The sequence below is a fragment of the Sorex fumeus genome, unplaced genomic scaffold, assembly GCF_029834395.1.
Source record: "Sorex fumeus unplaced genomic scaffold, SorFum_2.1 ptg000122l, whole genome shotgun sequence".
Classification (NCBI taxonomy): domain Eukaryota; kingdom Metazoa; phylum Chordata; class Mammalia; order Eulipotyphla; family Soricidae; genus Sorex; species Sorex fumeus.
Genome location: NW_026606179.1, coordinates 6,177,375 through 6,205,282, shown reverse-complemented (window position 1 = coordinate 6,205,282; position 27,908 = coordinate 6,177,375). Strand labels below are relative to the sequence as shown.

The window sequence follows — 27,908 nt, the reverse complement described above, 5'->3', positions numbered from 1 at the left end:
TGTTTCACAGTAAAATAGTTTATCATTTTTTATCATGTAAGAGGCTTTTAAAAAACGAGTCTTATACAATCTTTTCAAGCCATCAATATGTTCCACATAGTAAGAGCAGCCAAATAAACCATAAATACATTTGCCAACCCTTGAAGCCTACTAATAACATGTACATATTAACGAGATAGTGGTAAGTCCAGGGTGGTGCTCAAAAGGCAGCTTTGTGAGGTGGAACTCTCTTTCACAATGAGAATCCACCAGTCATGTTCTGTCCTTTTGTCTATGGTAAATTTGTGCCTTCTCCTTGAAAAGGCCAGAGCCTGTGTCATAGACCCACACTTAGAGAAGGCTGCGTGCTGGCTTGCCCAGTTCCACTTTTGAGGACATCTGTTTGGCAGAGAACATACCTGGAAATGAGTTTGTGAAAAGTATAGCGAAAGTCTTGGTTCCGGTAGGCATAGACAATGGGATTGACAACAGAGTTCGCATGTGACAGAAGAATGGCCATGTTCATTGCCCATTTGGGTTTAGCAGGAGCCTGAGCTGGCTGAAAATGAGTAATACAGTTGATGGCATGTACTGGTAGCCAGCATAGGGCAAAAATTCCGACAATCATGGCCAGAGATTTGGCTGCATGGATCTCCCTCTGGAGGATGGTCCTTGAGTGGTCCATCAGCTCAGTGCGCTGAAGCTGCCTGCAGGCTACTGTGAAGATCTTGATATAGATCACCAGCATGATGAGAAGTGGGGGCAGGACACATCCGAAGAAATTGAAATACACCATATAGCTCATCGAGACCACATTTTCAAAAAGACACGTCACAAGGCAGCAGCTTTCATTGGTGGTTCCACCCAGAGGCTGTGTGCAGTTTTTGGTATTGTCCTTCTTGTTCCACCCCAGGAATGGAGTCAGTCCAATGCCAAAGGCCAGGACCCAGAGGAGAGCAATGACTCTTCTTGCTCGGGTCCCAGTGACCAGACTCTTATACCTGTTCAAAAGAACATTATCTGTTATCATCTCTGCAAGTAAAGTCCAAAACCACACCTAGTTTTTTTCCATGGCCTTTGGTCCCTAATAAGCCCTAAAGTTTCCCCCATAAAGGCGCCATGACCTCTTACCCACAAAAGTAAAAATGCAAATAAGTCTGAACAATATTGCTCTAATAAACACTAGAAAGCTTTGATTCTTAGTAAAATCCACCTGTGTCGTGGCAAATCAGCCTGAGAACAGTGAAAGGGGCCAAGGATGTAGCTCAGTGGTAGAGCACTTGATAAGCATGTCTGAGGCCCTGGATTCAACCACTACCGAAAAGAAAGACCTAAAGGGTGCTTGCTAATGTCAAAGCTACTGACCTTTGAGCCTGGGTAATACACAAGGCAATGTTTTTCAGGTGCTGGTCTGGACTACTACCAGTCCACAGGTACAGAAATGGTTGAAAACCACTTAAATAAAGCACTGATTTCAGTGTCTGAGGAAAAACAGTGAACAGAACACAAAAAGAAGCTCTACTTTTAAGGAAAGTACATTTTCAAGGAGGATGCAGACTAATAGAGAAATGTTATAGGGCTAAAGCAAAAGTACAGTAGGTAGGGTGCTTGCCTAGCACACAACCAACCCAGATTCAATCCCTCCACACCCATATGGTCCCCCAGGCCCTTTCAAGAGTGATCCCTGAGCAGAGCCAGAAATCAGTTCTGAGCACTGCGGGGTATGGGAGAAAGAGATGTTAAGTTAGTGAATCATATGGTATGTTTGAAGGAAATACAGAGAGAATGAAGAAAATGCAGAGAATGAAAGACCAGAATGAGCTAGGATTATAGGATTTTGGAGTTTGGGAGGAGGGGCAGTGCTCAGGGGACCCCCGGCCACTCCTGGCAATTCTCAGCCTACTGTTAAATGTTCAGATCTTCATATGTTGTGCTTCTTACCCCCAGCTGTGTTGGGGGCCGCCAGGGTTACACTCAGGCATGATGGGGGTGAGATGCATGTGAGGCTTGTGTTCTGAGCCCTGGACTGTCCACAGCCCCAAGTAGTTTTGAAGAGGTCTGTTAAAGCCATCTCATTGGTAAACTGACACTTAAAAGCCTGAGGAGTAAGACTGAAACTCTCAAGTCAGGCTAGTGGCACTGAGCTAGAATCTTCTGGTCTCTCCAAAATAACAAGGTTTACCAGAGTGTGGGAAGGATCATCCTCAGGTACCTCTGTAAACTAAAGAATAACAGTTCTGGCAGAGGTCTAATAGTCCCCGTTAGCAAAAGTTGATTTTTAAAAAAAAACTGGGAAATATAGTAAACAAGTATTAGTGTTGTTTAAATCACTTAATTTTTTATTTTTATAAGTTTGGACGACACCTGGAGATGGCTCAGTGGTTACTTTTGGCTCAGTGCTGCAGAGACTATGGTACTAGAGATCAAAACCCAGCCTCCTGCATGCAAATCATCACTCTAGCCCACTGACTTCTCTCTCTGACCCCTTAAACTACTGATTTTGATATTTTTTAAACTTTTGGAAATAGGTAAGCTACCTACTTCATTTTAAAAGTTGTTTTTTTAAATAGGAGCCATGTCCAGTAGTTGCTGGGGGACAGCAGGACTATACCAGGTAATGCAGGAGGGTCATGCAGTACATGGGAACTGAATTTAGGGCCTCATAGACCAGGTATGTACTACACCACTTAGGCACATTCTACCCTGTCACCTGAATCTTACTTTAGATCAGTAGAATCACATTATGCATTTTAGGCATTGTAAACTAGTCCATATATAAAACACAGCAAGACTGTAACTCTGCCATTAATAACTGACCCATAATAAATATTCAATGTAACACATTGACTCAATAAGATCAAATCTTTCTGTAATCTGGGAAGAAAACTGAAGAATGTTAATTTGATACATATTAATCTTAAGACTTATCGATGAAAAGTGTCGAGTTTCCTTGCAACAGGTTAAAGCATGTATGTTCTTGGCAAGGCCCAAAGAGCCCTTTAGGCCTCAGCCGTACAACCCAGTACCTGCAGTTCTGACCAACATTTCCCACTGACTCACGTTTCCCTCCACATCAGACAAAACACCTCTTTCCGCCTCAAGAGTACTCTTTGCTGATCTCCTCTCAGGTCACATGGCCGATCCCAGGCCCAACACATAGCTGCCACAGAGCCTATTCATCTGGCTGTTACATTTCACCTCAACTTCGGAAGGCTGTACTATGTCCATTTGTACTAGGTTGAGTACTGTCACTGGGCCACAGTTCTTTAGATAGCCATTATTAGTCTACTCCTTATTCATGATCTGATTCTAAACTAGCTTGTTTTCTTGTTTTCCTGTTATTTACTCCCCCTCCTTCCCATTCATTGTGGCTATGATGCCTGGGTGATACACATTTGGCTGTGCTTGTCTGGGTTACTTGCACCGCCCAATTGTGGTGCTTGCACATGTGCTTGCTGAGCACCATACTCTTTAGTGTGTTCATGCACATTCTGGTTGTGGTGCTCACTAGGGCTCAACAGGGTTACCCTTCCTGGCCTTGGTGCCCACACATCTTAGCTGTGGTGCTTCCTGGGACAACGCTCCTTTGTTGTGACACCTGAATATAGTGTAGCTAGAAATAACTGGCACCAGAGCTACAACTGCCCTGGGCACATACAGCAGCACCAGGGATTGAATCTGTGATTTTACACCTGCAAGGCAGGTGTCCTAAGTCACTGAGCTAATCCTCTGGGCTCTTGATGTGTTTTTTTTTCTTTTTGGGTCACGTCTAGCGATGCACAGGGGTCACTCCTGGCTCTGCACTCAGGAATTATCCCTGGCGGTGCTCAGGGGACCATATGGGATGCTGGGAATCAAACCCGGGTTGGCCGCGTGCAAGGCAAACGCCCTACCTGCTGTGCTATCACTCCAGCCCCAAGGCCATTGATGTTTTTGAGGGGGAAGGGCAGCGCTCAGGAATCACTCCTGGCGGGCTCAGAGGACCTTATGGGGTGCTGGGGATCAAACCTGGGTTGGCCTTGTGCAAGGGAGTGCCCACACTGTACTATATCCCCCCTCAATTTTAGAACAAGATTCTGTTGGGCTCAGGAATAGCCCAGTGGTAGATCACTCTTGGCCACAGTTCAATCCCTGGCATCATTCCCAACCCCCATGCCTAAGTATGATTCTAGTGGCTCTGCTTTTGTGGTCCCTGGTGCCACAGCAAGTGAATAAGTAATATCCAGTTCAAAACAACTAGGTGAGTGTAAGCATTTCAACTAAGGATGGAAACACCAGCGAATCTGCAGCTAGGAAGTATACAAGTGCCACCACCAAGAATATCACTCCTGGCGCACACTGCTACCAAATGTGCACAAGCACCACAGCTGAAATGTGTGATCTCCGCAAGCACCTGGACTGGCACTGTAACCATAGTGTGGGACCCCGAGTGAGTGTCAAGACCAAATGTGTGCAATTCTGGGTCATCACCATCGCAACAACAAAAAGGGAAGGCAAAGGGGGAAGAAAAATTCAAATGAACAACAAATAAGATTCTGCTTATTGAGTACTTAATGCTGAGGCCTGTACAGGCTGAAGAGCAGTACCACTTGCTGAGGAAGTTAGCCAAGATAGTGCCTGATAACTGCTGTAATTTTTTTCATCCTTCCTGTTGGGGCTCTCCACTACTATAGGCAGCTCTGTTTATGGGGCCTTTCCATCTGAAGAACTACTGGCCTCAGTTGTTCATTGAGTTTTGCTTGGCCATCTGTTTCCAAAACTTTCCACTTTCCTCCTCAGGAATGTAAAGCCAATCCTGAAAATAAGTTATCCCTGAGGCTGGAGACATAGTATAGTAGGTAGGGCATTTGCCTTATACACAACTGACCAAGGCTGTAACGCCAGCATCCCATATAGTCCCCCAAGCACCAATCCCTGAAAGCACAGCCAGGATCTCCCTAAAAAAAAGTTATTCCTGGTCAGTGTCTCACCAGTGGTATGACATTTGTGACACCAACAGTATGATAATGAAGAAAGCATTTAGTCCCTGCAGGGTAATAAGGCAGCTTCTATTCACCAAGCATTAAGAATCAGAACTGCAGCCTCGGGAAGAATTTTACTTGGATAAGCAAAAAATCTACTTTCGATCTTTGTAGTAATGGTCTGGAGTGGGTATGTAAGGTGATTTTGGCCAATAAGATCTAAAAAAAGTTTTGGGAGATTTCAGGAAAGATTTTTCTCCTTGATAAAAGGAAAAGGGACCCCTGAGTTTTCCCCCAAACCCTGGTTGTGATGCATTCACAGAAGTGATCCCTAAAGCTGCAGCAGCCTCTAACCCAGAGAGACATATTTAAAAACAAAACCAATGGGGGGGGGGGGGGGGGGGAAGGTTTCTTTTTTAATTCTTTTTATTTTTTTAAAGAGTCAAGTTCAGTTAGTTCTAATTCTTTTTTTTTTTATTGTACTTATTTTTTCCAGCTCCATTAAAAAAAAAAAAAAAGCTGGAGCTGGAGTGATGCTGTCTGATCCAGCCTTTTTGGAAAACAATAAGCTGGAGCATAGCAGGTAGGGCATTTGCCTTGCACGAGGCTGACCCAGGCTCGATTCCTCCATACCTCTTGGAGAGCCCGGCAAGCTACTGAGAGTATCCCGCCCGCATGGCAGAGCCTGGCAAGCTACCTGTGGCGTATTCGATATGCCAAAAACAGTAACAACAAGTCTCACTTCGTGTTCCTGGAGCGAGCAGACACATTGGGCTACACGAGCACAAGACAGGGATGAATGGAGATGTTACTGGTGCCCACTCGAGCAAATCGATGAACAATGGGGCAACAGTGCTACGACAGTGTGACAGTGCTACAGAACTACTGATGTTTTTAGTGGAATGACTGTGATACAAGTTATTCATGACTGGAATTCAGTTATACAATCTCCCAACACCCGTCCCTTCACCCCCCTCTCCAGCCTGCCTCTATGGCAGACAATTTTCCTCTCTTCCTCTCCCCCCACTCTTCTTTTAAGCATTATGGTTTGCAACACAAGTAGTGAAAGGTTAGTTTTTGTATATTACTTTGACATCTTTCAGCACTAGCGGCTTGTCCAGAGGATCCACTTCCAACTAATTGTCACAGCCGTCCTTTCTGTCTCCTCCCATGCCCTATCCCAAACTTGTGGCAAGCTTCCAACCATGGAACAGTCCTCCTGGCCCTCGTTTCTACAGTCTTTGAGTATTAGTCTCATACTGTTTTTTAATATCCTAAAAATCATTCTATGTTGTCCTTCTCTATCTGACTCATTTCACACAGCATAATACTGTCCATGTCCATCATGTATAAACAAATTTCATGATTTCATTTTTCCTGGCAGCTATATAGTATTCCACTGTGGAGATGTACCATAGTTTCTTCATCCAGTCGTCTGTTCTCAGGCACTTGGGTTTCTATTTTCAAGCACTTGGGTTGTTTACAGACTCTAACTATTATGAATAGTGCTGCAATAAACACAGAAGTGCAGATGGCTTTTCTGCATTGTGTTTTCAGGCCCCTTGGGTTTATTCCCAGGAACAGTATTGCAGTGTCATTTGAAAGCTCAGTTTCTAGTTTTTTTGAGGAATACCCATATTGTTTTCCAAAAAGGCTGGACTGGAGAGCATACCCACCAACAATGAGTGAGAGTCCCTTTCTCCATGCATTCTCACCAGCATTAGTTGTTCTTGTTCTTTTTGATGTGTGCCAGTCTCTGTGGCATGAGATGATAGCCACATTGTTTTGATTTGCATCTCTCCGATGATTAGTGACCTAAAGCATTTTTTGTGCTTTTTTGAAACATGAGTATTTGTTTTTTGAAATGGTAATTTTTTAAAAATTTTTTATTAGTGAGACACCATGAGGCACAGTTGTAGACTTACAAATTTTTGTGCTTGGGTTTCAATTATACAATGATCAAATACCCATCCCTCCACCAGAGCCCATTTCCCACCACCACAGATCCCAATATCCCTCCCACCCCCCATCCCCCCATCCCTGAAATGGTAATTTTTTGAAACAAAAGTATTTCTTCTTTGAGGAAGTTTCTGTTCATGTCTTCTCCCCATTTTTTGATCGAGTTTGATTCTTTTTCTTGTAAAGTTCTACACTGCCTTTTTAAATTTTTTATATAGTTTTTCAGTATTCCAAAATACCTTATATATGTTGATATTAACTCTTTATCAGATGGGTGTTGAGTAAATAATTTTTCCCATTCTGTGGGCTGTTTTTATTTTCTTTTAAAAAGTGTTCTTTTTTTAGCAGCACACTCGTACTAGTTGTTGAGTGGTTTTACTTACAACTCTTTTACACTGTGCATTTAGATGGCACATATCACCCTGTTTCCTATCTTTCCCTCTTTTTTTTAATTGAATCACCATGAGATACACAGTTACAAAGTTGTTCATGACTGGCTTTCAGTCCTATAATGTTCTATCATGGATTCCTCTACCAGTGTACATTTCCCACCACTAATGTCCCCAGTTTCCCTCCCACTTTGTATCCCGGTCATTGTTTATTTATCTTTGCTTCCACTTGGTTGGTCAGTGGTGTTTCATCTTTGAAGATGTGTTCAACTTCAATATCAAGAAGGGTTCTGACTACATTTTCCTCTATGTACCTTACGAGTGCAGGTCTTTAATCCATTTTGATCTGATTTTTGTGCATGATATTAGAAAGAAGTCTGAGTTCATTTTTTTGCATGTAGATGCCCAATTTTCCCAGCACCACTTGTTGAAAAGGTTTTCCTTGCTCCACTTAATATTTTTTGCTCCTTTATGAAAGAGTAAATGACCAAATGTTTAAGGCCAGTGTCAGAATATACACCTCTATTCCATTGTTGTTGTGAAAGTCTGTCTTTATTCCAACACCATGCTGTGTTAATTACTATCGCTTTGTAGTACAGTTTAAAGTTGGGGAAGGTGATACCTCCACTTCTTTTTCCCAAGGATTGCTTTAGTTATTTGTGGGATTTTATTGTTCCATATGATTTTCGGGAGTATTTGATCTTTTTTTTTTTTTTTTTGCCATAGGAATCTCTATTGGGATTACATAGAATCAGTATAATGCTTTGGGGAGTATTGCCATTTTGGTGATGTTAATCCTCCCAATCCATTAGCAGGGACTGTGTTTCCATTTCTTCATGTTCTCTTTTATTTTTTTGTAGTTTTCTTTATATAGGTCCTTCGCCTCTTGAATTAAGCTGATTTTTTGAGGCACAATGGAAAATAGGATTGTTTTTTAATATCTCTTTTTTTTCATTATCTGTATATAGGAAAATCAGGGACCTTTGCATAGGATGAAGGTTCTTGGAGGAGATCCATGAACTACTGTATTGACCCCAGAACCAGGATCGCTCCATATTCTGAGTTCACTAAATGTCTTGATTGCTTAAGCCGGTGTCACTGCAGCCAAAAGCTACTCTTACAAACTGAAGTCGTTTCACTCTTCCAGTTCAACCTCTCTTATTTACAAAGGAGGAAATAGGGCCAAAGTGATGTACAGTGGACACTTGCCTTACATGCGGCCAATCTGGGTTCTATCCATGGCACTCCATATGGTTCCCTAAGCCCCACCAGGAGCCATCCCTGAGCAAAGAGCCAGAGCAAGTCCTGAGCACCACAGGTGTGGCTAAAAACAAAACAAAGGAGAAAACAGGCAGTTTTGATGTAACAAAGGCAATATAAGACTAATGGTACTGGGATTCTCTAGCTTGTATTCCTTGTAACATCCTACCGCTTAGTTTACCTTTTTTTTCCTTTGTTTTCAAAGCCATATTAGAGACAGAAGGCTCACAGGGAATTCCACCAAAACCACTGGTAGACTAGAGATGTGACTCAAGCAGCAGATGCAAACATAGTTTGCATATTGAAAGCTCTGCGTTTAATCCCTTGCTACCCTCATCTGAATTCTCAAAGCTCTTGGGTCCCTCGAAACTTTGATGCCAAACTGTCTTGAATAAGCTAAAGTATCTGATGTCAAGAGGGGAGCAGCTGGTTGAAACTTTCTTTATGAAGACCTATCACAGCCTACTAGAGTTCTCCCTAGCAACATGTTCTCTGCAAGGCACTGAAACTATAATCACGGCCCTCAGAGATTGTAAACCAGTGAAAGAGAAAAGAATTACACAAGAAAACTCACAAATATGTAACTATAAATAAAGATCTCCGGTTTCAGCCACAGCCATGCTTAAGACCACTCTCCACACGTTCGGATGAGCCTCACGCATGAAGGAACCGACAGAGGAACCCAGGTGTGTGGGACCCAGGGAGTAGATCTCCAAGCCTGCTCGGATTGGGACTGGGGCCTCCTCCACACAGATCCCCCATCTTCCAGTATGTAAATCCTGAGCACCACAGGTGTGGCGTTACATCCACCAACTGCCCCAGGCGGGCACCCTGTAATCCCATCAAAGGCCAAGACCCAGAGACTATAAACAAATGCTCCCGGAAGCGTGCGGCAATCGATGAACAACAGGATGACAGTGATACAGTGAGGTAAGAAAAACAGAAGCATGTTGGCTATCAGAGAAGACCTCTCTTAAACAGAAAGCTAAATGTTTGGGAAGGATTTAAAGATGTAAAAACATACCAGCTAAGAGAAAACAGAATGAGTAAGGGTATTCACATAAGAAAGAAGTTTACTGAGGACACAAAAGGAAATGTGACTGAAACTGAAATGAAAGGAGAACCAGCTTACAGGCCAAGTGAAGAAATCTGATTTAATTCAAAGTGCAATGGGAAACTTTTAAACAAGGGAAAGGCACTGATTTATGTTACAAAATTTATGGCAAAGAGAGTGCATTTTGGGTCAGTTAGGAAACTCCAGAGGTTAACAAAAGAGAAAATGCTGACTTGGTCAAGGTGGTAGCACATAGATGCATGCTCTGGGAGTAGAGCTGCAGGTCCTAAAGATGGGTTAGATGAGGGAAGAGGAAAAACTAAGGATAATTCTGAGGATCCTTTACCCCCAATGTATTAATATTTATTAAAACAGTAACTTTTTTTTTAAAAAAAAGTGTTTGTTCCACACCAACAATACTTGAGGATCATTCCTGGCAGTGCCTGAGGGATCAGACAGTGCCAATGATCAAACCCAGGCCTCCTGCATGCAGGACATGCACTCTGGCTTGTTAAACTCTCTCTCCAGACCGTACTAAAACAGTACTAAGGGAAAGTGGATTGCAAGATTATTGTACTAAGAAAATCCACAAATTCATGGATGTTAAGAGCCTATGAAGATGATCAAGAGAAGGTGCAAAAAGGTTTTTACTTTCATTTTATTTTATTTTTAATTTATTTTGGTTTGGGTGCCACACCTCTATGCTGCTGCTAAGGACTTTAAACTAGACAAGATATGTACAAAAGCATATTATAAATGCAAAGTTACATGGAATGCTATCATTACTTAAAATTGTTTATGTAATGACTATATTTTATCTAGCTTATGTTTCATTTCTTTGTAAATGAAAATCTTTTCTGACCGTTAAGTCCATTATAACTTGAAAATAATGTAAGTCAAACATGCTGGCAAGACAGGGCCTCCCAGAGCACCAGGTGTCTACCTTTCTGAGCGGACACAGCGTAGGCACTAGGGCTCATTTCTGCTGCACAAGATCATAATAGTATCAGCATATCACCAAGAACATCACCAGAATATCACCAAAACCAAAATTCAGAATCAGTTTTCTACTGAATGCATCTCTTATTTGTACCATCATAGAGTCAAAAGATTGATAAGTCAAGCCTTAAGTTGGGGCTAGCTATATAAACATTTCCACAAGAAGCAATACACATGTTCTCAGAAAAAAAGCATGTGAAAATGAGATAATGTTGTAACTAGAGCACCAAAGTGATAACCTGGACCATCTGACAACTAATTCAGCCAGGCTACAAGCTGCCACCATGAATATTAAAAACATACCTTCCTCTCCTTCTGACTTCTTCATTTATGGGATGTTTAAAAAAATTTAAACAGTATGAAACTAATATCCAAGACCAGGGAAAATGGGCTGAGAGGACTGATCAATGGTTGGTCAACGGTGTGAGGTGGAGGGTAGGTAAGATAGAGGAGGTCCATTATGACAATACTAGTTGGAAATGATCACTCAGGACAGAACTGAGTGCCGAAAGGTAAAAGGATATAGATTATAACCTTTCAATATCTATATCACAAACCATAATGCCTAAAATGAGAGAGAGAGAGAGAGAGAGAGAGAGAGAGAGAGAGAGAGAGAGAGAGAGAGAGAAAAAGAGGGCCTCCCACAGAGGCAGGTGGGGGTGGTAGGTGGCTTGAAGGGGTGGGAGGGAAACTGGAGACACTGGTGCTGGGAAATTACACTGGTGGAGGGATGGATGTTGGAACTTTGTATAACTGAAATGCAATTATAAACAATTTTGTAATGCTCTATCTCAAGGTGATTCAGTAAAACAAAAGTTAAAAAGCACATCTCACAAACTCGAATGATAATGAAGCTAAATGTATCTTTAAGGATGAAACGTCACTGACCAAGTGTAAGCAAAGATAAACAGTTAAACTGGGACTACATTAAACTAAGAAGCTTATGCACCTCAAAAGAAATGAAGATCACAATACAAAGACGGCCCACAGAATGGGAAAAATTATTTATCCAACAGTCATCTGATAAAGGGTTAATATCCAAGATACATAAAACTCTGATAAAATTTAACAAGAAGAAATATACAACCCTATCCAAAAAAAATGGGGAGAAGAAATGAACAGAAACTTCCTCAAAGAAGAAATACAAATGGCCAAAAGGCACATGAAAAAAATTTTCTACATCACTAATCATCAGGGTGATGCAAATCAAACAACAAAGACATCTCACACCACAGAGACTGGCATAGATCAAAAAGAACAGGATCAACCACTGTTGGTGCGGATGCAGGGCCAAAATTAAATGAACTCCTGGCAAAACTTGAATTAGCTGTCAAGCAATAGAGAGACAAGAGAAGCTGAGAGGCAGGGGACGGCTATGAAGCTGGGCACAGACAGCAAGCCCTGCCACAGGCAAGATCACCATGCTGTGGAGCTACTTTCTCAACAAGAAGGCCCAAGAAGCAAAATATGAACAATCCGTGAATCTAAACATTTTATTTGTGCAACCTAAAAATTGTGGAAAAAAATATACTACTTTAGGGTCAGAGATAGTACAGCAGGTAGGACACTTCTTTGCATGGGTCCAACTTGGGTCTAATCCCCATACCCTATAAGGTCCCCTAAGCTTTGTCAGGAATGATCCCTGAGCACAGAGTCAGGAGTAATCCCTGAGTACTGCCAGATATGGCCCCAAAATTTAAAAAAAAATTTTAAAAGACCCCAAAAACTCAAAGAACCCACTACTTCATAATGACTCACTTCCTGAAATCATAGACCACATTGGTGAAATAGAATCAAATATCTATTTGGATGTGACTATATACTACATTTGTTTTCTGATTTTCAAAGTCCCTCCTACTAAAGAGATCAGGTTCCTAGTGATTTCTGAAAATGTTAGTTATCAAGTATCAGTGTCACAGAGGGAACTATTTGCTCCCCTAAAATACAGCTAATCTCTCCCTATCACACTCCCTTTTGCTGTTGGGGAAGCTGGTCTAGCTTTCCTCTTACCTCTCCCTCTCAGTCTCCTTTGGGCTCTTGCTGTTCCACTCGCTATTCTGAGTACACCCTCCATGGACATCTTTTGCAACCATGGACATCTCCGGCTTATCCAGTACATCCTGCTTAATGGCCAATAGTGCACATGCATCTGTGTATACTCACACATAAACACGTACATTCACACAACATACTGTCCACTCCTGATTGTTACAAACCAATCACTGAACAGAGTCCTGATGATACTGAGGAAACAACAGGCATAAACATGTACTAGGAAAATACCTGGGCTGGACAGATAGTATAGCAGGTAAGGCATTTGCCTTGCATGCACTGACTCTAGTTGGATCCAACACCACATATGGTCCCCCAAGCACTGCCAGGAGTTACTCTTAAGCACATAGCCAGGAGTTGGTACAGCCAAATGGAAGGACTGACCAGTCGCGACTCTGATGCAACAACACAGTGTCCCATAACCGGTAGGTGCCTTGAACATAACACATACACAGCTAGCTCAAGGTGACAATTCACCTGGTCTTTGGGATGGCATCAACCAGGCACCCAGATATGGGAAGTCAGCCTGGGCTCCTCTCTCCCTCACACCACACACCCAACTGGATGGGCATTATTCTTTTGGGCAGGGGCTGGCACACCTGGCAATGTTCAACAGGTCTTCCTACCTCTGTGCTCAGAAGTAACCCCTGGCAGTGCTTGAGGGCACATATATGGTATCTGGAATGAACAGGGTCACTCACATACCTTACCTACTACACAATCTCTCCACCAACCCTCCCTTTTTTAATGGGTGCTCGGGATTGAACCCAGGGAGGCATTCAGTCCAACTCTGAGTTGTTGGACTGTGTGAGTTGGACAACTCTGCCTTGTCCCTCAGCAAGTTCTCTTGAACCTATTCCCTAGCCTTCCAGTCACCAGCACTTCCATCTGGTGTCACAGACTCACAGCACTGAGAAGGCACCGCAGCTCACACAAAACAGTTCCCAAGTCCCTGACCCCCACCTCTGCTGCTCCTGACAAGCTACATCTCCATCGTCTGCTGACTGACTGTGGCTGCTGGGCTCAATAAGAACTCTCCCAGGCTGCTCTCTCTGCTGGCTGCATACTCGAGAGTTGCTCGAGACAGACCCCTTGGCAAGCATCAGACATGAACCTTCTCTGGTGCAGATATTCAATTCTACTACACCTCAAGTGCCCACAGACTCTGGTTCCATTCCCACGGCTAGTCCAGGTAATGCTTTCTTTTCATTCAGAAAACAACTGGCTACACGACCTAATGTCATCTCTAAGATACCCTTCCTGCTGCCTACAAGAACTGTTTTCACTTTCTGGGTTTGGGGAAAATATGGGGGGGGGGGGGGGGTGGACCAAACCAAGTGGTGCTTAGGGACTACTTCCAGGCATTGCCCCTACCACATGGGACCATGTGGTCCAAGAGATAGAGCCAGTCGTCTGCATGCCGGCAAATGCCTCCCATCCCATTCCTGTACTATCTCTCCAGCCTCAGACTGCAAAATGCAAATCTGATCATATCAAACTCCTGATTAAAATCCTACCTTGGTCTTTCATATCTCACCTAATTATCTCCCCTCAAAAGTCATAATTCCTGCTAGTAGAGACACACAAAAAAGGAAAGAAACCCTCCTATAATAGAAGCAGATGATACCAGCAATTCAGAGGTTTGGGTGGGTCTGTAGAAGGCAGAGGTATCCATCTGGATGCAGCATGGAATCAGGATGACCAGGAAGAGAGGCTGTAGTCTAGCAGATACAGTGGCCAAGTGGGATTTCCAAGAGAAGTAGTAATCAGGAACTGTGGAGCTCAACAATCATCGCCTCGCTCCATTCCCTCTCCCCACATTGAAGTGATAGGAGAGGAGGTAAGAGAAAGAATTTTGATTATGCAGATTTCCCTCATTATACACAAGTAGAATTTTTTTTTCTTCCTGCCTTTGGGCCACACCTAGATGCACTTAGGGCTGACTGCTGAATCTACACTCAGGGATCACTACCGGCGGGGTTCTGGGACCATATCAGGTGCTGGAGATAGAACCAGGGTTGGCCACATACAAGGCAAATGGCCTAAAGCCCAGTCCTAAGGCACAGCCCCCAGAATGCTTTCTCATTCTAATCACACTCCCAAGTCCTGAGATGAATTAGGAATACATCAGTAGGAGCTGGTGCCATGGCACAAAGGGTTAAGCTTGTGCTTCCCAAGGGAGATGACGAGGTCAGTTCCTGCACTGCAGGATTCCCTAAGCACCAGGGCTGCTTGGAGGGATCCCATGCAGAGTAGAGAGTGGTCCCCAAGTGCTGCCAGGTATGGCCACAACTCACACATACACATACACAGACACACAGAGAGAAATAAACAAGTAAAATATAAATGCCATTAAAGATATCCTGTTTTCAGAAACAGAAAACTCTCTGCAGAAACTTTCCTGAAATAAAGTTTCACCAAATGTTTTACAATTATAGGGCTGCATAAAATGGTATAATTCTTTACAATATGAAGTAACCATATGGTTTAAATGGATTCAGCTCATAACTTCTGTAGAACAAAAAACTGGTTGCTATGATAGGCAAAGTGGAAAACCAGAGATCATGATTTACCTTTTTAAAATATTTTATTTTTGGTTTAGGGGCCACACTCGGCAGTGCTCAGGGGTAACTCCTGGCACTGTACTCAGGGATCACTCAATCCACCACTTCACCAATTTTCTCTGCAGAGACACCAAACTGTAACAATTTCTGGTACTCCAGTATCCAGGTTGAGAACTCTGGGGTCTTGTCAGAGTGGAGGTGAGCAGCCTCCTCCCAGATTTCTCCCCCATATTTCCAGAAGCACCAGCAGCCATGCTCACCTTCCAGTCACCTTCATGTCAATTCATCGGCCCAGTTTTCTGAACTGGGAAATCTCCAGAAAATCCCAAAGTTTCTGAACTGTACAGCCAAATTCCACCATATTGAAATTCCAGTAGGAGAATACTGAATTAGATGGGAAAGTAATACAGAACCCAAACAAAATCAACAAACAAAAACAATGACACAGGAGACTCAACAAACAAGCAGTTAGTAAATCCTCAAACAAGGACTTAACAACCCAGTGGTGAAATAGAACAATTCTCACAAATTTTCTTTTACTGAAGTATTTTTGATAATTCTGTTAACCACTTAGTTGTAACAAGCAATATAGAATGAATTCTTTTTTGTCTTCCAAAAGGCTTGCGGGGGCGGGGGGGGGGGGGTGTTTGGGAAAATGGGAACAATGGTAGAGGGAAGGACATTCAGGTGGTGCGACTGGTGTTGGAACATAAAATGCCCGTAACATTCTTGGATTTGGGATGGGCTACCTCCTCCCCCTTCCCTATAATCCTGGAAGTACCCTCAGTCACCCCCATGAACCAACTCCAGCACCACCATATAAGCTCTTCTACCTGCCTTGCTTCAGAGACCCATAAATAAATCTCAAAAGACATCAAAAGCTGCAGTTACTCAGACCCGTTCAAGGCTGAACAGACTGGGATAAATCGGAGGGGGGGTGCAGTCAGCCTGGTGCCCACCTAAACAGGGCCCCTGGCAGCCAGTTGCTCCCACAATCCAAAATCACCACCATGCCCCCAGCCAGACTCTACCATTTCAGGACAGCTCTTACCAAGATACGACTTGCTGAAAATCTGGTTATGCAGGTTTTGTGATTGAAATCTCCAGGCCTCTCAGGGTTGAGATGAGGGGTCCCCTCATCTCCCTGTACTTCCAGAAGCCTCAGCAGTCATGTCCACACCCCAAAGCTACACCCAGTTGAAAAAGCTACTGGGAAGCCTTCCCTTCCCAATAAAAATAAAGCTATTGGGAAGCCTTCCCTTCCCAATAAAAATACTGAATACCCCTGAACAAACATGATACCTCTTAGTACCTGTATTGCAAACCATAATACACAAAAGGAGAGAGAGAAAAAAGAAAAGTGCATGCCATAGAAATAGGCTGGCAGGGTGTGTGTGTGTGTGTGTGTGTGTGTGTGTGTGTGTGTGTGTGTGTATTGGAGAATGATGGGAGGGAAATGGGGGACACTAGTGGTGGAAAATGTACACTGGTGGAGCGATGGATGCTGAATCACTGCATGACTGAAAACCAATCATGAACAGCTTTGTAATGGTCTATCTCATGGGTATTAAATGAAAGATAAAATAAAATAATTTTAATGTCCGTAACAACCATACTAGCAACAATTTTGTAAACTGTATCACTGTATCACTGTCACTATCATCCCATTGTTCATCGATTTACTAGAGCAGGTGCCAGTAACATCTCCATTTGTCCCAGCCATGAGATTTTTAGCAGCCTCTCCTTACTCGTCTTTCCCAATGCTGCCATATTGGAGGTTGTTTTGGGGTCAGGGGAATAAGACCTGTTATTGTTACTGTTTTTGGCATATCGAATACACCATGAGGAGCTTGCTAGACTCTGCTGTGCAGGCGTGATAGTCTCGGTAGCTTGCTGGGCTCTCCGAGATATATATATATATATATATATATCTCCCTCTGTGATTTGTTGCCTACTGTCTGAACGCCATCAAATATAGTGTGGTAATTATGGAAAATGGAAAATGGGGAGGGAGTGTTTTATGATGTGTCACGCGGCCGCAAAATGTTCACTCATGTGTGAGGCTCGGCCTGAGCATGTGGAAAGCAGCTTAGAACATAGCGGCAGTTGGGTAGTGGAGGTAAGCTGCCAGGGCTGGGTCCCTTGGGACGGGAAGGGCTCTTACCTGCCCCCCTCTGGAGCGCCCCAAGTGAAAACAGCCTGGAACAGAGTCCGGTGGCATGATTATGAGGGCCTCATTTTATGCCCCTTCCAGGAGAAGCATCCATAGTTTTAGAGGGTGGCTGATGAGGAGATTATCTGGTGCTGGCAGAAGGTGGCTTATGGGTGTGACTCCTGGGTCACCGGAGACTGGGGGAAGCAGGCAGAGGATCTCTGCTCCTGGGTCCTGTTGAGCCCAGAGTCCAAGGTCACAAAGTTCCACATTACCCGGGTTCACACAGAATTTTGTAAACTATGATATTTAAATATTTTTTTAAAAAAAGAGAACAGACTATTTCCCTTTAAGCTCCTGCTCCCAGCTTGTTAGCCTCAGAGACTAAGAATGAGTCCCTTTTATTGTATGTGGGGGAGGGGGAGGAGGGGAAAGGGGAGACACACCCAGCAATGTTCAGGGGTTATTCCTAGCTCTGCACTCATAAATTACTCATGGTGGTTCTTGGAGGACCATATGGGATGCTAGGGATAAACCCAAGTTGGCCACGTGCAAGGCAAATGCCCTACCACTATACTATCACTCAGGTCCCTAAGAATGCATCCTGGTACTGCCCTTAGAGAAGCATAATCAATTCTGAAAGTTGGTTCCTGAAAGGGAGTAATAAGGCTGGAACAAAGGAAAGACAAAGCCTCAGTTCCCCCACAGAAACAAGAGGTAGATCCTTGCACTCATAGTCAAATTCCATGATATTTATAAGCACTTGCCAGGGTATCATTTGCTCTCCTCACAAGCCATCGTACCAAGCAGCTACTGACACCTTTAAGCATCGTACATTTAAAAGGGTCCCAATCACAGTTTTCTGGTGTCCTCATTCACCCAGCACCAGAAGGGATTACTCATGACAGGGTGTCTGGGGTGACCTCTTGGAGCCTTTCTCTTCAGTTGTTCACACTCTGGTCAGGGGTGCCTGGGAAAACAGACTGGTTTGGTCCAGGTTTCTTTGTGACCTGGACTACACATAACTCCCTGAGGTTTTGGCTTCCTCATCTGTGCACTGGGGGAGGTAACAACATCTGCCCCTGTAAGGTATAAAGGTCAAGGGAATGGGTGGGAAACAGAGAGAGGTTACTTCACTTGCCCTGCCTGCACCATAGCTGCAACAAAGTATCAAATCCAGGCACTTCTTGTGGTCCCTGAGCCAGGAAATGACTCCTGAAGAGAGACAGGATGGCCCCTAGACACCTAGGGTCCTCCCTCACCCCAAAAACATAAGATCAGAGATATTACAGATATTAAGGTGTAGAGATCACAAAATGGCTCCCAACAGTGGCTGCCACACAGTGTGAAAAATTCTCTATCTAGACCTCATCTCTGCGCCAGCAGCATGTCCCAAGCTCAGAGCACAGTAAGCAGACCAAGGGGCGAAGACAGAGGTTGGATTCTGACAGCAACCTGGCCAGAAAGGAGCATGCTCTATGTCATGCGAAAATGTTAACTTTGGTCCCGTGTGTGTGTGTGTGTGTGTGTGTGTGTGTGTGTGTGTGTGGTGGGCAGGGGGATGGGGGTGGTCCAGAGCAACACACAACAGGGCTCGGGAGCTATTCCTGCCTCATGTTCAGGAGTAATCCCAGGCAGTGCCTGGAATCTGGACCTGAGACAGCAGGATATAAGGCAAGTGCCTTAACCCCTGTACTGCTGTCTCCAGTTCAGTCTCTCTCTGTCCCTCTTCACGTCTTCCCTCTCCTTCTCTGCCCCCTCCCCCCGCCACAGTTCTCATGATGATCAAAGACAATCATCAATGCTTTTCAGAGTTCTGGGAGATGCTGAGCCACAGAGCTGGTTGCCAGTGCTGCTGGGCCCGAGCTAGCCCACAGGGAAGCAGAAGGACTCTCCGGACCACTCAGGACACTCCCAGTCTGGTCTCAGGTGACTGGGACAGATTCTTCTTCCTCTAGATTTCAGTGCTCCTTCAGCTTGTGCTGTGGCTCATGACTCTGAGTGCTCAGGATGAGTCTATCTCTTCCCCAGCCTGCAGGTTCCAAGTGCTCTGGGTGATGGTTCTGTTGGGTATATCGAACCGCAGAAAAGGGGAAAGACCTCTGGGTCACACAGGCTCTGACATGTTTCTGAGATGGTTCCTGATCAGAATTCAGCCTCTTCCTAGGTTCAGCAAGGATCAGGCCACCCCAGAATTAAGTAGACAGTTGGCAGGAGACTGCACCAGTGTTTACAGGCACCAGCTCAGACCCACCAGAGTCAGCCTGCGCCTGCTCCATTTTAAGCCTTGGTTTCCGGCGGGACAGTGCGGCTGTGGAGAGTGGACCTGAATGGAGGGGAAATGACAGAAAAGCAGCACCCAAGTTCCCACCCCCTCCTCCAGCCCAGACAGCAGTTTCTCCTGTCCTGAAATACATTTATGAAGGTACAAGGGTGACCTGAGGACTGGACATGAGAACCAGGACCAGGGGACCACCCATAGCACAAACAGCCACTGTCCCTGCGTGAAGCCCCATATAGTACATCCCTGAACCTTCCCTGGTTCTATGAGATCCTTCCGGAGAGGTCTTTCCCCACCAAAACTTACTGGACCATTTTGGTGAGTGGGGATACACCTGGCAGTGTTCAGGGGTACTACTGGCTCAGTGCTCAGGGGTCATACCTGGAAGTGCATGGAGGACCTTGTATGCCAGGGATCGAACCTGAGGCACACTAAGAAAGCATGCACATGAGCCATTGAGGCTCTCCCTAACCCACACCATCTGCTTGTGTGCCATATCATCAAAGAGCCCTCCTTATTGCAGGGTGCCCTTGGCCTCTCTGTGTCTGTCTTCTTGCGTGTGTGCATAGTCTTCCCATACTGGATAAGCTTTGACTGAACATGACACTTAGTTCCTCATGTCTTCATCCAAAATGTGTTTCCTACTGGACCAGAGAGACAGCAAAGCAGGTAGGGCACTTGCCTTAAACACAGTTGACCTGGGTTCAATCCCAACACCACATATAGTCCCATGAGTACCATCAGCAGTGGCTCCTGCGTGCAGAGTAAGCCCTAAGCACCACCAGGTGTGACTTAAAAGCCAAAACAAAACGTGGGTCTCTACCCCATACCAGGCTGCATGAGAGTAAGACGAACCCCTCTGCTCAGAGTTGGCAGTTAGTTTGGTCACTTCATAACTGAATATAGCATGGTTGAGTGATGGAGGCAGTGAGAGGACTAAGGCTGACTGCAGTGTCCAGACGTGGCAAGCAAGGAAAGGTAGACAAGGGTCAGAGCAGAAGAACTCACAGCCGCACCGGGGAGAGAGAAACAGAGAGGCATGCAAGACAGAGCGACAGAGTAAGACACACTGTGCAGTTCGAAGCAGGTCTGATCTGCCTGAGGTTCCAGACCATTCTCTGTGGCAGCTGTGTGGAGAGTGGCAAAAAGGAGGCTGCTAGAGAAACCTGAGCTACTGGACAGCAGGGAGGGCATTTACCTTGCAGTGGTTGACCCAGGTTCAATCCCTGGCATCCCACATTGTCCCCTGAGCAGCGCCAGCAACAATTCTTGAGTGCAGAGCTAGGAATAACCACTGACCATCACCTGGTGTGACCAAAAAACAAAACAACAAAAACAAAAAAGGAGGAAGCCAGAGATGGGGAGAGGGGAATGGGGGCTCCACGACAGCCCAGCAAAAGCTGCTCAAGAGCTGATCAGAGGAGTTTACAGAACTGACAGTGTCAGACCCTGATTAACAGTAAATTAAAATGTAAATTTACTGTAAAAGATAGATGTGATTAAATGATGGTTTAAATGTAATTGCATTGTGTCAGGAAACAGGGCTGTAAAGAGACCATTTTAGTACTGTATTACAATATATGCCATTGTCTCTGTTTGTATGCAGTCAAGACTTAGTTAAATCTGCAAATATACAGCTACTAAGCCTTCTGTTTCACAAACTTCTTCACTCCAGGTTCACACAGGAATGTCTGAGTACTTAGTTAACAAAAGGAAACAACAAATATTTTATGATAATTTATTGTACTGGAAACTTTAGTACTGATTGGAAATGGCAATGCACTGCACATAACTAATTAGGAATCCTGTATTGTGTGGTCCTTATAAATGATTTTATTTCTAAAAAAAAAGCTGCTCAGAGGACAACTGCAATGAGGTTTAAGTGACCAAAAGATTCCACCGAAAGAGGGCCAGGGATGCAGCTCAGTGGAGGAGCACTTGCCGTGCAGGTGGGTGGCCCTGGGCTGGGGTCCTGGCATCACACATTCACCGAGCACCACCAGGTGCACCCCCAAGTACTGAGCCAGGAGAAGCCCCAAGCGCAGATGGGTATGTGCTCCCCATCCTAAAAAAGAGTGAAGCAGGTTCCATTAAGAGACACTGTAGGGGTTGTGTGTTTTCAAGAGGGTCCAGTGGCGCTCTATCTCTCCCGTCGCCCGCGTTCAGTGGTCTCTCATCTCTTCCCCCACCCCGGGGAGGTCGATGGCGATGGGCAGGTGAAGGAAGGAAACGAGGGCCACGCTGGGCGGTATCAATTGTAGTTTATTCCAATCTTCACTCTCACCTCTGACTCTGCCCTCTGGAGCCCAAGCTCCTGAGCCCGAGCCTGTGCCTCAGCCTGAGCCTCAGTCTCTGCTCTCTCAAGCCCAAGCCCCCTTTGAGCTTACAGTCTTAGTTTATATAGCAATCACGTAGGGTGGTGACACAAAGGTGGGTTGAACATTAACAAATCAGCAAAGACAGGTAAGACCACTCCTCGAGGAGATAAACTCAAGGATAAAAGCTCATCTAAAGAGATTATTCCAGATTACTAAGAGATCTGCTCAAGGGTGGGATCCCAACAAGGGTATGTTCTTGCCTCAGCTAGTAATCTACTTTTTTTTTTAAAAAAAGGGCTGGAGCGATAGCACAGCGGGTAGGGCGTTTGCCTTGCACACGGCCAACATGGCCGACCCGAGTTCGATTCCTCCGCCCCTCTCGGAGAGCCCGGCAAGCTCCCGAGAGTATCTCGCCCGCACGGCAGAGCCTGGCAAGCTCCCCTACTTAAATAGTTGTATTAAATCTACTTCCAATATTTCTAGCAATGTCATTCTGTATGAGCACAGTAAGAGATAAACTTACCATTTGGTTCTTCCTGAGGACACCTCACTATATATTCCGCTATATATATATATATATATATATATATATATATATATATATTACAGTCCTCAGGTCAGGTTACAGGTTAGTCTTCCTAGCCCCAGCAGGGTCCTAGTCTCGTTACTTACTTTTGGATCATGACAGCATTTGTCTATGATCATACCCTCAACTTATAGTTGAGTATCGTGGCACTTTGGCCTGGCCCATTTCAATGCCAGGGTAGCTCACAGCTTGCCTTGGGTCCATTCAGTCCCTCATCAGGACCCTGCTTTTGTGGTGCTAGGAACTAGGGGCAACTGAGTCAAAAAAGCAGATGCCCAGGAGTAAATATTATTCAGAGTCAATCAACTCCCAAATTACAAAGCATAATATTAACTGTCTTCCTGTGTTCATACAGAAAGGACATTGCTTTAAGGTAAACTATGCAAAGGACATAACTTAAAATACAAGTTCAGTGTCCTTAGAAAGATCTGATCTTACAAGCTAACAGAATCTGATTAGAGAGAAAAGGTGATTAACTGGCTGGGGAGGAGAACATAGAGAAGAGTTTACAGATAAACAGAGGAATGGGAGTGACTAGGGAGCACTGTGATGGGTGTAACCCAATAAACTTAAGCTCCCTGTGGCAATGTTATTCTACAGGGGTGAGCTGATAGGAGCGATGCAATGGCAACACAAGGGGAGCCACTGAATGGTTTGGAGAAGTTTACCCTGGAGGGAGATGCAGAAATAGGAGAGCAGGTGTGCGGCTTGGCTCGTGGAGAGACACATATAATGGGTGGTTTCGTGGAGCAACTTTCACAAAATACCACACACTCAGTGACTTAAAATACATATTCTCCCATTCTTCTTGGGGCCAGACCGGTGCTCTGAGGGAATGTTGACTCCATGCTTCTTCTTGCTTCTGGGGTCTGCCCAGATTTTTCTTTTCTTTTTGGGTTACACCCTGCTGTGCAGGAGTCACTCCTGGCTCTGCACTCAGGGATTACTGCTGGCGGGTTACGGGGACCATAAGGGATACAAGGGATTAAACCCGGGTTGGCCACATGGAAAACAAGAGACTGACCCATTGTACTATCTCCCCAGCCCCCAGTGTGAAGCAGCAGCATTCTCTGTCCGGAGCAGCATCTCTCCAGATCTTCACACAGAAAATCTTCCATTTTATGAGCACATGACTGCACTTGGGGGGGGGGGGGGTCACCAAATAAACCAAGATAAGTTCTTTCTTTCAAGATCCATACATGGCAACACTCATTCTTTTGCCATTTACGGTAATTTGCATAGGTTCTAAGGGATTACAACAAGAGCATATTTGAAAGCTCAGGGGCTGGGAAGAGGGAGGTGGAGAACGCCATTCAACTCACTACAATGGGAATGATCTAGAAGAGAAAGGTAAGACTGGTAAGGAAGAAGGCAGAGCCCAAGAATAAGAGCATGGGAGAGCTGAAGAGTAGTTTAGGTGGTCTTTCCTTTGAAACCATATTTCAAAACAACACTAATGGTGAATTTTGTACTATGGAAATCCAAAAAGAATGTTTTTAAATCTGGAAGCGGGGGAGACAGCTGAAAGGGCCAGAAACATGCTCTGGGGGGAGGAGGCTGGGCCTGACCCCCAGCACCACCAGGCGGCCCTGTCACCACCAGGTGAACAATGCCATATCTCAGGCCCATATGTCAGGCCAGTGTGTCCAGGAGTGGCCCCAGAACCCCGCAGCACTGCTGAAGTCACAAAAAACATCTTAAAAAACATCTTAAAAAACACTCAGTATCCCTTGCCAATTCTGATCCTACTATTTACTCACCTCAATAGGGGCCAGTTGTTCCCCAGAGTACAAAGTCTCGCTGACTCCACAGACCGGACATGTGAGACCCCGAGAGAAAGTCTTCCCCTGCCCCAAAGAGACCCTGCAGGTGTGGGGAGCACAGCAGCAATGCAGATCTACCGCCTGACATTCATTCCATCCAGTTACCCAAACACCCCAGGAAGAACTTGGTGCATGGAATGCTCAATACCACAGCACCAGGGAAACTGAGTCCAGAGGCACCCACATGAGCTGAGTCACAGTCACCCCAAACCAACATGGGGTGCGGCATAGGGAACAGAATTAGACTCAGGAGGAAGAAGCCTGCGAGTGAGTGAGAGGCAGGAGGCAGCTGAGGACCAGCAAGCACCCTGCCACCCCTCCCCCCACTGCGGCCCACTCCTGCTGCTCCGAGCCTGTCGGGATCCCTGCCAGAGCAGGGCCTGAACAAAGTTAGTGGCTGTCACAGTCTCCCAGAAGCACACTGCCCATCTAGGGCTTGAGCGTGACCAGGGAGTCCCTTTCCTGCCGCACTGTCATCTCTGTCCTTTTGGTACACAGTGGGGCATCTGGACAGCTAGCAGGACCCAAAACCCTGAGCAGGGCAGTTTCCAGGAGTCTCACTCAGAGCCCAGGGCACATGAGCCCTGCATACCCCAAAACACCCAGAAACTGGATGGACAAAGGACGGCCCAAGGACTGTTTCTGCCATCCCAGAACCATGCCCCAGCTTTGTGCCCTGGCTCTCACTAGCATAACTGCTTGCCTTCAGAGAAGAGACACCTCCACCCAACCCAGGTACTCTCACCTGCTGTGGCGACCCAGGACTCCAAAGAGGTCTCCTTCAAGGCACAGCCTCAAGACCCCCTCAACCTCAGAAGGTTCTCACATTTAGATAGGGCCAGAACTCCACAGTGAAAGATACTGATGCAGAAATCACACTCCACCGAGCCCACAGTGTTGGCTAAGGGTGCCCAGTGAGGCTCTAATACTGCCCTTTAGCCTCTCACATCCTCTCCAAAAGCAGGAAAGAGCTGAGGAAAGAAGTTCCACTCCCAGCTCACACCCCAAGCAGGGCTCTGAAGGAAAGGCACAGGGTGGGTGCCAGAACTGGGGACAAATCACAAGTTGGGGGCACAGCAAAGGTTGGGGACAGAGCAGGATGTGCCTTCTCAGGGGTGGGAGGGTGGAGAAAGTCTGCGGCATGCACAGCTCTTGGGGACCCAAGAAGGTCAGAGGGTGAGCAAGGCTCGGGGCATCTCGCTAGTGAGCAATACTCCCCAAACCTAGGTCTGCACACCAGCACTTGACAAATGCAAAGAAGGAAAGCCTCTGAGTCATGTCTTTCTTAACAGAGTCACGCCCAATTTTTCATGACCTACCTGGCACAAACCAGTTCAAGAACTAACAGATTTAGAAGTTCTACAGAACTTCCTGCTCATGGGACAGAAGATTTTTTTCAGAAGTTCCCACTGACCTTAGGGTCACCCGAAGCTTTTGCCAGGAGCAAGCCCGAGATGGTTTTCTGGGACTGTGGCCTGAGACTGTTACACTGGATGCCAAAAGGTCAAGAATCCAATCCAAGACCCATGCTCAGTGAAGGAAGCCCTGAGAGAGGAGAGTGTGCCTCGGGCCCCAGAAAGTTCGGGGCTCTGTCACACCTGTCCAGCCAAGGTCTCCTGGTCAGATGCCAGGGACAGAAACACATGAAAAGATCCAGACTCAAAACTCAATCAACAGGAGGCTCCTGCTGCTATGTGACAGACAGCCACAGGACCCGGTTCAGCATGTGTCTCCACCTGCTCTGAGGGCCCCTGGAGGCACCCTCCCCACCAACGCCACAAATGCATTTCCCTCAGACCCCAGTCCACAGTGGTCAGAATCTGCTCTGGAAAGTTGCATTTTCTGCCCACATTTAACCCTGCTGCCCACTCCCAATGGCCAGCGGAGCTCAAGTTCCGACTCTGCCACTCATCCAGATGCACCATTCCGAGTAAGATTCTCCTCTCCCCGAGCCCCCCACTATGCCCTGTGTGGGACAGGTAACAGTGTCACCCTACGATTCATACAAGGACTAAAGGCTCTATGAGGTGAGGCCCAAAGCACAGTATAGCATGCAGAGAGCTTGACTTGCACACAGCGAAGCCGGGTTCAATCTCTGGCACCCTGTAAACAGGAATTCCCCCAAGCCCTACCAGGAGTGATCCCTGAGTACAGTGCCAGGAGTGAGCCCTGAGCACCCCGGGTATGGCCCCCCAAAAACAAACCAAAAAAGCTCTAAAGTGAATATAAACAACCTCACACAGTTCATCCTTGAAAAATATTTTTTCCTTCCCTCCTACCCCTGAAACTCAGTTTCCCTGTCACAGTTCAAACCCCCCAAAAATGTCAAGCTCACACCACTAGGAGATGGCACAGCTGGCCAGACAGAGGCGACCCTCACTGCCAGGTTTCCTGAAGGTTTGGACTCGATCAGCTGCAGCTGAGCTGCTACTGCCGGCGCCCCAGCCCCGAATCCTACATTCTCTGACTGCGGGAGAATGAGAGAGGGCACAGGGTCCCTCACCCTTTTCTGAAATGTTGAAGCAAGTCCCAGTCTGCAGGGGCAGGGCAGCACAGGATAAACAAGCTCCACAAAGGCCTTTAGCTCTGGCGCTGCGGTCTTGCAAACTAGCACCTTACCGCTTTTTTACAAAGAATATAGAGGGGACCTGTAAGGACAAACGCCGCATTCCCCAGTCAGCGGTGTTCCCCATGCCCTCCGCGACCGCCCCCTCCTTCCCCTTTGAGGCAAGCTCTCTCGGAACCTGGGTCGGGTCGAGAGTGGGGTCCACTCTGACCGCACTAGCCCCAGGCTCCTGGGCCCCCCTCCCCCAATCACGGGTGGCCGTGCTCTGGAACCCGGGTCTGGCGGTGCGCCGGCGCTGGGTGGCGGGACTGGAGCAAAGAGTTCCCCGCAAAGGAGGCACTGCACTCGGCAAGCCCCAGCGCCCGAGTCTCCTCACGCCAGCGGGGTTGTGCTTTCCCCGAGTTTCCAGCGTGTCACAGAAGCCCTCGAGTGACCGCTCAGCGGATGCCCTTCTCTGGACATCGGGCGCCCCGAGAAGCGCAGTGGGCAGTGACCGCCGGGTCCAGGGCGCCCTCCGGGCTGCGGACCTGAGCCCAGCGCCGCGCGGGCCGGGGGTCCCGGGAGTGCGGAACGTGGGTCCGGAGGGGACGCTCGGCTCGACGAAGCCCGGGCCGGGTGGAGCGCGCTCACCTGAGCGGGACGCGGATGGCCAGGTACCGGTCGATGGCCACGGCCAGCAGGCTGAAGATGGAGCTCTGGGTGAGCACCAGCACGAAGCAGGCGAGGAAGAGGCAGCTGTAGAAGTCGGTGCAGATGCCCAGGCTGATGGTGATGGCAAAGGGGATGGCGAACAGCCCCACGGCCACGTCGGCCGCCGCCAGGGACACCAGGAAGTAGTTGGTGGGCGTCTGCAGCGCGCTCGACGTGCCCACCGCGGCGCAGACCAGCACGTTTCCCGCCACCGAGAGCGCGGCGATGGCCAGCTCCAGCGCCACGTACAGCGCGTCCTGCGCCTCCAGAGGCAT

General features: G+C 46.4%; 2 protein-coding genes across 2 annotated transcripts in view; both read right to left on the bottom strand.

Moving 5' to 3' along the window:
* Positions 1–8: 8 nt before the first annotated feature.
* ADORA2B (adenosine A2b receptor) lies at positions 9–27,908 on the bottom strand. The gene is made up of 2 exons (XM_056135732.1): positions 27,574–27,908; positions 9–980 (listed from the first exon to the last, which is right to left on the bottom strand). Exons 1-2 carry the CDS (start codon positions 27,906–27,908, stop codon positions 317–319), a joined length of 999 nt encoding a protein of 332 aa, XP_055991707.1. The 3' UTR covers positions 9–316.
* The window catches only part of SPECC1 (sperm antigen with calponin homology and coiled-coil domains 1), a 422,681-nt gene continuing 395,617 nt past the window's right edge, over positions 845–27,908 (bottom strand). Inside the window, exon 15 of the mRNA XM_056135728.1 lies at positions 845–980. Within this exon, the coding sequence (XP_055991703.1) occupies positions 975–980 (6 nt within the window). The 3' untranslated portion in view covers positions 845–974. The remainder of the gene's footprint in view (positions 981–27,908) is intronic.